The following is a 13,301-nucleotide window of genomic DNA, read 5'->3' as shown; positions in this document are numbered from 1 at the left end:
ATGGACCGAATTGGTTACAGATACATTGTGATAATGACAGTAAAGTTGAGCTCATACGGTTAATTGCAAAACATAATTATAAGGTTACATATATAGTCCAAGTCGAAGATTGTTGGATCCTTAATCCAACATTGGACTTATATGTGAATAATTATGTATTGCAAACTGTCAATTAAAGTTAAACCCAATTAAAGTGATCAAATATAGTTTGGGTTTAATGTATCTAATAGGATGTGGACCCTTTTATGTGTAAAAACTTATGGGCTCCTATTTCAATGATGGGCTGAAATAGGGCTCCAAAGGTAACAGGAATGTTACCTATAAATAGGGTTATGGTCCCCAAGTCACAGGCATCGTTTCAGTTGTCGTATTTTCTAATACCACAAAATACCCCTTCCCTGATATCCCATCGTCAGGAAAGATACCAGAGAGAAACTAAAGACCTCTCTCAAAGGATCGGTGAATACCTGTTGACCTGGAAGGCCACCCCAAATCTCTAAGAATTCAAGTATCAAGTTTATTAATATGGATTCAGGTACGCTTCCGCTATTTTACAGTTAATGTATTTCTTAATAATCGCCATACAGGTCTTGGGTTTAAAGGTGATGGTTTTCACCAGTGGTTAGATTTAGATAACCACCCCAACACTGCAATCAAGTGGCAAGAAACCCAATTACTTCATAGTAACATGCAGGCGCAAATTTCATTATTGATAAACAAAATTCAATTGTTAGCAACTGAGATGGAGACAGATTCATTTGCCAATAAGAGAGACCGGCGAACCCTACCCATCTCCATCCGCAATAAAGTTCTCAGAGAGCCACAATACCAAAAAAGAAACAGAGAGAAACCGAAGGAAGTTCACTCCAAGAATGCGGGCCATGTTGCCAAATGCAGGAGCCCCTGTAATAATTTTGTCCAACAGGCCCGGTATTCTTAAGAATGCAACCCTGTCGACCGTATATGTTAAGAATATAGCAGAAGAGAACCAACCTGCGGCCACGGACACCGACTGGAAGAAAGCGGCCACTTCCAACGTGGTTGCACTTGCGCCTTGTAAATCTGTTTCTCTTTGTTTTCGATGTCAGTAAACCGATCGGGGTTTCCTCCCGGACTTCATCACCAAGGATGACCATTGAATTCTCCATCTCGCTACAACCACGAACTGGAAATAGAATGAAACAAACGAAACAGAGTGCTGATGCAGCTGATGCTTGGAAGACCGGTGCGCTGACTCCAGTAAGCTACAATGAAAATCGTGAAATTTAAAGGGGAAGTCGTGAAATTTAAATGTGGTATCTTCTGCTAAAAATGGTAGGACCCCTCCTTGTTGGTTGTCCTTAAAATGGTCGGGACGGTTGTCTTGCTATGCTATGTCATCAGTGACGGAGCCACGATTTTTTTTTAGGGGGGGCCAAAATTTTTTCTTAATAAAATTATCTTAATATATTATGTTCAAAATAATTTTCTTCTATTTAAATATATGACATCTAAAAATATCAAATATTAAATTTAATTATAAAGGTATGTCTATTCATAAATATGCGGTACAGTCATAACAAAAATTAACAAAAAAGATAACATTTGATTAAATATTTTATAACATCACAAACCATCCAATTTGCACATTATAAGAAGATGTTCTCCAATATGTCACATATGCAATATATATATATATATACACATATATATAACCATGTAATATAAATATAACTATTTTCAATTGAAAAAAAATAAAAGTTATGTTAACATACTTTGAAATTTCAACATCTTTTTTTAGAAGTAAATTGAGCTCTACGCTCTTTCATAAAACTAAATTCATCTATGATTGAATCACTGCTAAATTTTTCAGCAATTTTCTTTTCTATATACACAATTAGACAATCATTCAAGAAATTATCTTCCATATTATTTTGGAGCTTTGTCCTGATTATTTTCATAATTAAAAATACCCGCTCTGTAGTTACAATTGATACAGAAAGAGTAAGAACAAGTCTGATCAATCTATTAATAAAAGGATATATCACTAATTTTCTTGTCTTTACCAAATCTTGACATAACTCATTAATATAATTCTTGCAATTCAAGATGATTTGGAATGTTGAACTCAAAATGTTGAAGTTCTATTCTTAGATGTACTAGTTCTTACTCTATAAAATCATTCGAATAGAACTTCTCTGCAAGTTTACAAATATTATCAATCTTGAACATCATAAATTCATTTCTAGGATCTAAAGCAGTAATCAAAACAAGCAATTCCACAATATAATCATTAAACCTGCTATGTAACTTTTGCAATTGATAATCAATTGTTGCAAGAAATATATCCACTCGATAATAATGCTCCATACTAATCTCATCATGATTACTTCGAGATCTACCACATCTTGCAATATATTGAGCATTCATACATGGGATGTCAATTTAATGTTTGCTTACAAAATAATTTAACTTTCACCAAGAAATCATCCCATCCCGAATCTCGAAAATTCTTCAGTAGCTTTGTTGTGCTTGAGACAAGATGCATTGCATTCAAAATATCTTGAGATTTACGTTGCAATACTATACAAAGAAGATGAGTAACTTCCATAATGTCTTTCATAAGATGTAAAGTTAAAACAAACGTTAAGAGTATGGATCTCCATCTACTGCAATGTTACTTAAAATCACACAAGTAGCATTGAACATTTTCAGTAAACTAGAAATATAATCCAAATGAGAACTCCAACGAGTATTTCCAACTCGTTTTAAAGTGCCAATTTGATTAAGCCCCCTTCCAGTTTCAAGTTCACCATTAGCAATCTTAGTAGCAACTTCAATTGCTTGAACCTTCTTTAATTCATCAGTACATTTGCTAGATGCAGTAACAATGTTGATAATGAAAACTAAATTGGAGAAGAATTGGTGAACAGAAGCTACTTCTCTAGAAACTGCAAATAAAGCAAGTTGAAACCTATAAGCCAAACAATGAATGTAATAGGCATATGGACATTCATGTCAAATTAAAAGCTTGCAAGCCATTCCATTCAAATATGACTAATTCATATATATATATATATATATATATATATATATATATCAACTCTCATAATATAAACTAAAATTATAAAAATTTAGGGGGGGCCAATTTTATTTTACACATATATTTACATATTATGAATTAAAATTTTCAAAACTTAGGGGGGCCATGGCCCCCTTCTGCCCCCCTTGGCTCTATCATTGTATGTCATACAGACAACGGAGTCGGGAGAAAGTACGGTTGTGTTTGTATGCTGTTGTTAGTCTAATTGATCCCTTTTTTGGTCGTCGAGCTTGGAATCATATGCCAAGTCCAAAAAACAGGATCCGCAATCTAAACAAAACGCGCAAAAACTCCTGCTTCTATTATTAAACCACCCAATTTCACCTTGCACTCCCAAGAATTTTCTGCTGGACGCAAACTCATCGGCAATGTGGCAGGGAATGTTCACCCCTTTTAGCATCAGAAACCCTTTTTGCCACCATCCTCCCATGGTACATAAGACACACATGCAACTCCGATGTCTTCCCTTAGTGCGCAGGACCCATGTAAAACCCTCTGATGACGTCACTTTGTACGTAGGATCATCAAGACTCTGGAAATCCTCCCATAGTGCGTAGGACCTGTATGTAACCCTTGAACTTGAGAGGAAGTTCTCCGTTGGTGGGTGAAAATTTTTCAATTTCTCACTCGCCATCTAAGCTCATTGTCGCTTTTCCAAATCAGCATCTAAAGTGTAAGAATTGCTTGTAATTATCATCTTTGGCCATTTTAATATCGATTAATCTAAATATTAAGATTCAATACTTCTATCAGTTGAGTTGTTGTACACTTCAATATTGTGTGAAATTTAGATAAATATGTAAAACAACGATTAGTTGTAGCTTGTGTTTCCTGGTAAATTGTTTCTTTCTCTTTTTTTTTTTAAAAGAAAAATTTTAAGCAAGAAAAGAGTGGGATGTAAAAAATTGGAGATTTAATTTTGATTTTTTTATGTTCTTTTTTTTTTTCAGGTAAAAGACTTGTTATGTTTACCCTTCCTAGGCACGATCAAGGATGGCTAGCCCCGCCAACATATATTAGTTTAGTTGACAAAAGCAAATCATTTTTTATAAAAGGTATGTAATTGAATTTCATTCAAAATTATATTAGTGAGGAACAGGGGCAGAGCCACAAAAAATTTTCAATGGGGGCAAAAGCAACTCTAAAATTTTTTACCTACTATTTTTTTTAGTTTTTTAAGGAAAAAAATATTCACCAATAAGTACAAATGATGCATATATTTCTTGAAAAATATCAAAAAACAAACTCAAAATTATTAATGTAATAATAATTTTATTTCAAAAGCAAACTAAACCATTTACAATTGCTCATGACGAGTTTTCATATTTTGATAACGGTTTACAACCTTTTTATTTTGAATTTCTCGAAGTATATTTTTCTTAATATAAGTAACTAAACAATTAGTCATCCAAGTGTCTTCCATTTTATTTTGTAACCGATTTTTCACTATATTCATTATTGAAAAACCCTTTTTACGGTAGTTGTAACAACAGGTAAAATCAAAGACAACTTTAAAAGCATATAAACCAATAGATACACAACTCCAAGGGGCACACTTGAAATTACATCAAATTTTTATAGGTATTATAGAAATTTAAGAGGGACAGTGGGGACCTATAAACCAATAGATACACAAAATTTCAGGAAGTACAGTTAAAATTACATCAAATTTTTATAGGTATCATAGGAATTTAAAGAGCCCAGTGCCCCCAGTGTAAATCCGCCACTGGTGAGGAATTTGTAAGTATTCTTGTAAATGACATATAATTTCAGTGCATGTTACGATCGATGATAATAGCTAGAGCTGAATAATTTAACCCTTTTCCTATTTAGAAAGAGGATGGGGTAGGGATAGCTGGACAAGGGGCCGATTTGTGCATTTTTCAACAGCGCGTAACATTTTTTGTACAGCGCGTAACTTTCTTTACACATGAAATAACTTTAGAACAATTTTTTGTGGGCCCCACACATGACGTGAAAATCGAGTTACATGTTGTAATCTGAGCCGCACAAATTTTTGAGCCACCTTCAGGAACGATTGTCTCTGTCAACCGTTTCTGCCCCATTTCCGGTACAGCTGACCCTGACCTCCCCCGTCCCGGTAGGAAATAGGTTGGTCATTTTTCAGATTGTCATATATTTATTAGTATATGTGCAAGTCCCAAAGATCTTTCAATTGCAGAGTGCCAGTTTCAACTCTCGACCTCTAATTTAGACAGGGATTTTAAATCACTTATGACGGCGAATATACCTTTCACAAGTTGATTATTAGGAATCAATCAATTGCAAAGCCAGATAAGCGGTATTTGCCGCAAAACCTTCATAAGAATGAGCATATGCTTGCACGTCTGAGCGCCGTTGAGTTTTAGAATTGGATAATTTTAGAAGCCTCTTAAGATTTTTAATAATTTCATCTAACTCCTCTCTAAATTTAAAAAATTACACTAACATCCCTTATATTTACTGTTTGGGTAACAAAATTTATAGAAAGACACAAAATTTTATATGGGAAACCTAAATTACCTTTCTTGTTAAAAAGATTTAAAAAAGAAAAACTTTTTTACATTCTTCACTATACCATCAAAACCACCAACACTACCATCCTTTTACCTCTATAACCACCAAGAAGTCCCCACTTCTATCAAAACTACCTTAGGCTGCCAATTAGAGAAGAAAATAAAGAAAGTAACAGGGGACTGTCAAATATTCTTTTCTTTCTACCATTAGAGCCATGTCACCACTAACATTTCTATCTGTGTTACTTACTATCATATTCCTAAGGCAAAGTTTTATCAAATTAAAAAAAGAAAAAAGCAAAAAAAAAAAAAAACCACATAGAGATGTTCCAACAATCCAATGTAGGCTACTAGTCAAAAAAACAAATCACGTCTTTTGGTATACCATATAAATCACTTTCAGTAAAATCCATAACAAAAAAAATTCACTAAAATAAGCTGTTTCAATTGGTAATTATTTTAAGATGTTACAAAAATTTTTCCAATGAGTTTTTTTCTGATTTTTTTTCCTATTTTTTCTCTTTTAAAAGTACAAGTTTTTTCATGTAAAATAGTGAGAAAGGTAAAAGCTACTTTCAATAAGATGTTACAAAAATTTTTGCAATGAGTTTTTTCTGATTTTTCCCCTATTTTTTCTCTTTTAAAAGTACAAGTTTTTTTCATGTAAAATAGTGAGAAAGGTAAAAGCTATTTTTACTAACTCAGAATATCAATGGAGGTCGGTATAATATTTAAAATTAAAGGGAATTTAAGTGAAATTATCAGAAACTTGAGAGGAGGTTTATAAAATTATCCCTTTAGATTTTTAGTACAAGCCACACGCCCTTCTCAGCAATGTTGCCGTAAATGCAGCCAAGGAATGTGAGACCCCTAACAATACTCAAAAATTCTTTTGTTGCGTGAAGGGTTAAAAGGAAATGAGATACAAGTTGTTTCCAAAATTTGATGAGTGAATTAACGGTGTGGACCGTGGATTTATGCAAATGTTGATTTTGGCCTTTGTTAAAGAAATTGTTTGCGTAAGTAGTGAAGTGAATTCCATAGCCATCCTCGATGGAGGCTCATAAGCCGAGCAAAGAAACCTAACATTTTCATACAGATGGACTAATTGGACAAGGGAATTAAATTAACCGGCTGTTGTTTTTATCAATTGAAGTATAAAATATATATATATAAGCAGAGATAAAATACCAAGAGAAGCTCATTCGAAGAAACAACCATAAAGATTCTGGCTAGTGATTAGAGAGACAAACACGAATTAATGTTCTGATTAGCCGATAGTTATTAGTGGCCAAGTCATCATTAGACCAATGATATTTGACTAAATCACTACAGATTTATAAAATGCCTTGATTTCAATCAGACACTTCTCAAAAATGTTTTACAGCATGTGCTAAACCAGTTCTTTCTGCAATCTTCAATTATTATCTTATCCTTGATCGTTTGGCGAGCCAAGACCCCAAGATTAGAGAGAGTTATTCCTAACCGCATAGAGAGTGTAATGATAATGGAGATAAGACCAATAAACATTGATGTTGGACGTGCCTCTCTTTTCTTTTCTTTTCTTTTTTTTTTTCAATGTTTTGTGACAACCAGAATAAAAGGTGGTTCTCTTGACGGGGTAAAAATTAAGGCAGCCCCATGCATGCAACCCCGCGACGTTCATATTGCATCTACGCTTATCAAAATTTTTCACGGGACTCTTCTGGACTTGAAGAACCTAGAATGGGAAGCAAAGCATAATTGCTAATGTACACTATAGCTGTTACAATTTTATTTGGTTTTGGCACATCGTTCTCAAAATAGGTCTCCTATGGCCTAAATAGTCTGATGTTGGTCCTTCAAAATACTTTTTTTTTTTTTTTTTTTTGGAGTTCAAAGGAGATTCCAAATATTACAATAGAAAGAAGGAAAGAAAAGAATTTAAGAGTCGAATCACGAATTTCACGATCGCCTAATTAATGTTCTTGCCAATTAAATTGGATGTTGGAGATAAAATTTAAGTGCTTCAATAGATTACGCCTTTTTTGTCTGTTCTTTTTTTTTTTTTTTTTGGCAACAGGGAAGGGTTAGGAGTCATGGGATTTAAGACGCATTGAGGGACAAGGGGATTTTTTGGCCTGGTTTTTGTCCTAATGTATTTCAACTTCTTCGTGAGTAATCTACTTCGCAACTTCTTTGCGTGTAATTTACATTTTTCCACCCTTTCTGGGCTCAATTAATTGTCACACGGATTCAAGGCCCAATAAAAAATGCTGCTTAAAAGTTGAAAGTGAGCCCATTTATTTCCACGGAGGCATTTGCTCATTTGCAGTCCTAAAACGTCATTTACTTGTCATTAGGATATTTGATTCCGACAATTACTAGGAAATAACCAGGCCTTCTTCTGGTTCTCCCAAGTCCCACCTCACTGCCACTGGGTAGATTGTAGAAATGGTTAACCTCTCGATGGTACTTTCTCTTTGCTTTCACTTCCTAGTTGCTAATTACTATTCCGGTATCTTTATCTGAATCTTGGTTTCTTGGCTTCTCTGATTTCCTACCTGATTAATTGGACACAGAACCCATAAAGAGTTTGACTGGTTTTAGCATATAGCTGGTTGCTTTTTATTCTATCTGATCCCCAGTTCATCTTAGGCAAACATTACTTAATTTCTTTTCCAGTAAAAACGTATCATACAATAATCTTGGTGGAGGTTTTGGTAGTTTCAAACTATAGGAAAACCAAAGAATCTTTGAAAATGCAAACTATAGGTGATTTACATAATAATTTCTTGGGTCCAAAATGATGACATGATTCTCATGGGTTCCAGAAAAAAGCTTTGTTACTATCTTTTGGATCTACTTCTTGATTGAGTGCATCTAGTTTCAGAAAATTCTTTAAAAAAAAAAAAGATTTCACCAATAAGGAAATTAGGCGTGGATTTGGTTTTCATAGAATTTATCTATTATGTTTGATCTTTGAGGTTCTGGGATTGCGTGAATTTGCTTGAGATGTTTCTGCTTGCCTTCGAGTGATTTAATTGATAAGAAATTTCAACCTCTTATGGTTTATATTAAAAAACGGGTCTAATAAAAATTGCGAAATCTTTGTTGGATTCGTAAAAGCGAAAGCCATTAGTTTATAAGAAAGTAGACGGTCATGTGCCTCCCTGTTTCAACTATTTTTTCCTGTTCGATGACTGAGCTTCTTTGCTTCGTTAAAGATCACTTTGTTGGTCCTGTACTTCTTTAAGCCAAATGGTGGAGTCATGTAGTTCAGCTTGATTGGGGAAAACCGTGGACAACAACCGGAACTTCCTTGGTAGGCAATCTTAAACAGGGGCTGGAAGCAAATGAACTCGAGAATAGATTGAGATACAATGATAGAATGGTGTTGTATTTTCTATGATTATCTTTACAGTATATCTGAAAATGACTATCAAGTTCCTTTTGGCTAACCATTTATATTTTAATTCATCCTAAATCCTAACTTTGTCGATTTCTTCCTATTTCTTTATCAGCTTGGACACTATGTTGAGGTTTACTTTTTTCCTTTAATTGACTAAATGATTGTTTCAAAGCATCAAATCTGGAATCAAACTCATTTCTTCTGGGTAATGTCGACACTGTGACGGTGAACATGAATAGTATACTTTCAGTGCTCTGGTTTTACTGATTGTGGCATTGAAAGTCCTTGAGTTGTAGCGTAAGTTCTTTGTAACACCCCAAGAGGTTTGGACCTTTTGCTTGTGATTTCATTGGAATCTTAACTGGAAATATTGTGTAATACAGCAAATGGACTCGGTTAGCTTTTCTCATTTTAGTCTATACTTGAATCTTGCTGAAGATTTTTTTTATTTCTTATTCAGGTAAGTGTCAGGATTTTTCCATCTTAGCTGTTGAGCTCATTCGTGGCAGAAGGAATGGCAACTTTAGCCCATTCAACATCTTTCTTATCGGTGGGTAGTCTATCCTCTGACCACCATAAGCAATTGAAATTGTGGAAATTCCAAAAGCCACTAACAAGAAGAGGCTTCAAGCGCCTTGCTCTTTGCTCTTCAAATATGACCCCGTGGGAACCTGCGGAGATTGCGTATGCTCCCGCTAGCGATGCTGAAGGTAGATTCTTGCAGAAGTCTGGCACTATATTTGAAGCCCTGAATTCAGAGAAAACTGATGAAGCTACAGCAAAAAATTCCAAAGAGGATGCAAGTCATCGGCCAATGTTGCTGCTCCCCTACCTGAGATGGACGGTGTGGCTTTTGGGACCTCCCATTCTGTTAGCAACAGGCATGGTGCCCACCTTGTGGTTACCAGTTTCGTCAATTTTCCTCGGTCCAAATATTGCCAGCCTTCTTTCATTGACAGGACTGGACTGCATTTTTAATCTTGGTGCATCCCTGTTTCTCCTCCTAGCTGATTCTTGTGCTCGTCCAGAAAATTCTGGACATGCTTTCGGCAGTAGGCCTCCTGTTAGTTATCAGTTCTGGAACATGGTTGCAAACATAATGGGCTTTGTTGTTCCGCTGTTGACGATGTTTGCTTCTCAAAAGGGTCTGCTTCAGCCTTTTCTGCCTCCTATATCATTTTTGGTTCTGTTGGGTCCCTACCTTCTCCTTCTGTCTGTACAAATACTGACAGAGATGCTTACGTGGCACTGGCAGTCGCCAGTATGGTTGGTGACCCCTGTTGTGTATGAATCTTATCGGTTATTGCAGCTGATGAGGGGGCTGAAGCTGGGAGCTGAGCTCACTGCACCAGCATGGACGTTGCACACCATCAGGGGACTGGTTTGTTGGTGGGTGCTCGTTCTTGGCATGCAGCTCATGAGGGTTGCGTGGTATGCTGGTTTTACAGCTCGTGATCGTCGTCAAAAAGAGCCTTCAGTGCTTGTTGGTGGTAACTAGTTTGTAGGGCCAAGCCGGTTTTGCTGGCTGCATAAGCAAATTGTAAGTAACAACTGAATTGGTATAGGTTGTATACGTAGAGCAAGGCAATATGCCTTCATACTTTGTTTGGTTCATGAGAAAACCAATGTTCAAGCATTGCATGCATGTCTCAGTTATTACACTTGTGATGTTTAATTTTGATTTGTCTTGCATTTAGTTTATTTTCACATGCACTTCTTTAGTCTAATGTTGCTTAGCTGTTCATATTAACGATACGGACACCCCAACAAATATAGACGAGGTTGCTATTTTTTGGAATAACGAGGAAGATAATATGCCTCCTTTGGCTGGTAATAAAAACAGACGTTTTCAAGGATAGAGATTACAGTTTATGCCCTCTGTTTCTACTGGTAAACATCTTGGATACCATGCAAATACTTAGCTCCACTCATCGTGGATGTAGTTTGACAATTGAGTATTGATTGGGAAATGGTTCATTCCATGTTAAGAAAGACATTTTCAATCTCCCAATATTAATGCAAGAGAAGAGGGGATTGACCAGCAAAGAGACTGTAGAATTATCTGATCTATGAGTTTTTCTTTTTCTTTTGTCAAAGGACCTATGAAATTTTCCGCTCTACCATGTTTACAAGCTTTTGTGTGCTGAATCGGCTTCTTTGATTGCTTGTTCAAGATGTTGACCTTCAAGAGTTTGTGGAGCGGTCTGTCCACTTTAGCAAAGATGAATTTGAGGCAAGAACAGTTGTAGCAGCAACAGTTCCTGAACATTTTACGACGGGGCAGACTAATTTTTTCTACGACGGGGCAGAACCCCATTCCACTTGCTATTAGTGCGTTTGTCAAAGGAATTTGTGGGCCAAAACATGTGACCAGCATCAGCAAAGCGCTGATTCCAGATGACAAATTTGTTGAGATGATTGTTTTCTTTCACACCATAAAGTTGGTAATAAGGAGAAGAAAGTGCATTTTACCAAAATAGGCGATTGTGCGGCCATCTTCCTGTGCTCTTGGAATCTCTAGCTCTGTCGGTTCGTTGTAGGACTTTTCTTCTCTCCTCTAGTTTTCCCTTTTGCACTGAAAACAATTGTCCTAACTTCTTTTGGGATTCTTGGCTCCCAATTCTAGCCAAACATTTATCTAATTGTTGTGGCTGCACACGAAACGAAGAGACTGGATCTCAGCTTTGGTAATTGGAAGTTGGAGGTCAAAATGACACAGGAATCTCTGAAGATGACTTTCAGTAAAGATCTGTTCTTGTTTTTTTTTTTTCCGGTAATTTTCATCACTTGATCCAATTGAAGAAAAATTATTCTTTAATGAACAAGAATATTTATATCCGGTGGAGCATGGATTGAATATTTACCCCTTCTCTAGTGCCATTGAAAGTGGCATGCTTTCCACTTTAGGGTGTTTTAAATTGTGGATTATCTTATCAAAATTAAAATTACTTTTGATCTATTTTTTTCAATAATGTTATCTCCATCTTTATCTACATTATATGCTAAATTCAAACTTGAAAATTGAATTTTTAAGAACAATTATAAAAACAAATCCACTAATATCACTAGTATCAAGTCACTCTGTACTTAAAAAGTTGAAATATCGAAATATGACGTGCAATCTGGGACTCAGAGGATACTTACTTCGAACTGTCGTTGACTCTACATAATGGCACATTTCTTTTCTTTTATGATCGCACGCTCGCAGCTCTCTACTGCAAAAGTGAGAGGGGAATAATAGTCAGGTAATGACGTAGGAGACAACAAAAATTTTAATGATGTCAAAATGTTATAAAGTACCACCAATTGATGCATATTTAAGATATTTTTCATGTACTAGCATGTAATGAATTCGTAGCATCAGCAATATATTGAAAATTAAAAATTTTTCTCCTAACCCCTTCTGCAATTTATCTCACCCAAACAAAATTTGTCCAAGTAAGGCTGCAAACGAATCTAGCCGTTCAGAGTTAAAGCTTGATTCGAGTTTGATCAATATTGAATTCGAGTCGAGTTCGACTTAACTAAATCAGAGCTTTTACCACTATACATATCGTACGTTTTCCCCTTTTAAGTTTTTGAGGAAAAACTTGAGATAAAGAACACCCGGTGGAAAGCGAACACATATTATTCTTGGTACGGTTGCATGCCCAATTTGCAAAGAAATTCTTTGATGCTTTTGCCGAGGGAGGTGGTAATTAGGTTGGTAAGGAAATTCAAAGGAATTATGGGTTAGAGCTCTCCCTTTTATAACGTGTTGGGCTGTTTGCATGTGGTTCAGGCACTACCAAACCCAATGGTACCTTCATAAATAAGGAGAAAAGTTGCAGAGATTGATTGCTCAAGAAGGGAATCATCACATTCCTCAAATAGTAGTTGTCAATTTCTAAAGATTTTTTGCCTCCCCCCAAAAAACACGAAATGGTATAAAATAAAGAAGATAATTCTTCTGAATGTGAAAGCTCTCTTCATTGTCTTTGATACGTTACTCGTGGTTCATGTGTTATTTCTTGCTACTGAACATTTTCATCAAATAAAGAGATAATACATTAGTCTACAAAAGAGCGAAGATTGTGCTTGGATTGCAAGTTTTCAAAGAAAAATTGTTACGTTTTTCGTAAATATATTTTTCAATCATTTTTTTATCTTACACATATCAAATTATTACGAGAATTTTTCTACAAAAAAAATCTAGAAATATACAACCCAAACAAGGCATAAAGCGGTTGCAGTATAGAACGACTTGTAGCCGAGCAAGTCCGAGTGGCATCCAACACACAGACAAAACGCGACTGTCCCACGCTTCCTCTCT

At 35.6% G+C, this 13,301-nt stretch overlaps 1 protein-coding gene across 1 annotated transcript; it reads left to right on the top strand.

Moving 5' to 3' along the window:
• The first annotated feature begins 7,911 nt into the window (after positions 1 to 7,911).
• LOC113726817 (uncharacterized) lies at positions 7,912 to 10,670 on the top strand. The gene is made up of 2 exons (XM_027250695.2): positions 7,912 to 8,049; positions 9,450 to 10,670. Exon 2 carries the CDS (start codon positions 9,504 to 9,506, stop codon positions 10,485 to 10,487), a length of 984 nt encoding a protein of 327 aa, XP_027106496.1. The 5' UTR covers positions 7,912 to 8,049; positions 9,450 to 9,503; the 3' UTR covers positions 10,488 to 10,670.
• The last annotated feature ends 2,631 nt before the right edge of the window (positions 10,671 to 13,301 follow it).

The sequence above is a fragment of the Coffea arabica genome, chromosome 2c, assembly GCF_036785885.1.
Source record: "Coffea arabica cultivar ET-39 chromosome 2c, Coffea Arabica ET-39 HiFi, whole genome shotgun sequence".
Classification (NCBI taxonomy): domain Eukaryota; kingdom Viridiplantae; phylum Streptophyta; class Magnoliopsida; order Gentianales; family Rubiaceae; genus Coffea; species Coffea arabica.
This window is presented reverse-complemented; position numbering and strand designations above follow the sequence as displayed.

What these genes read in the sequence shown, in the direction of transcription:
- LOC113726817 (XM_027250695.2), top strand. Translation starts at nt 9,504, where the DNA reads ATGGCAACTTTAGCCCATTCAACATCTTTCTTATCGGTGGGTAGTCTA.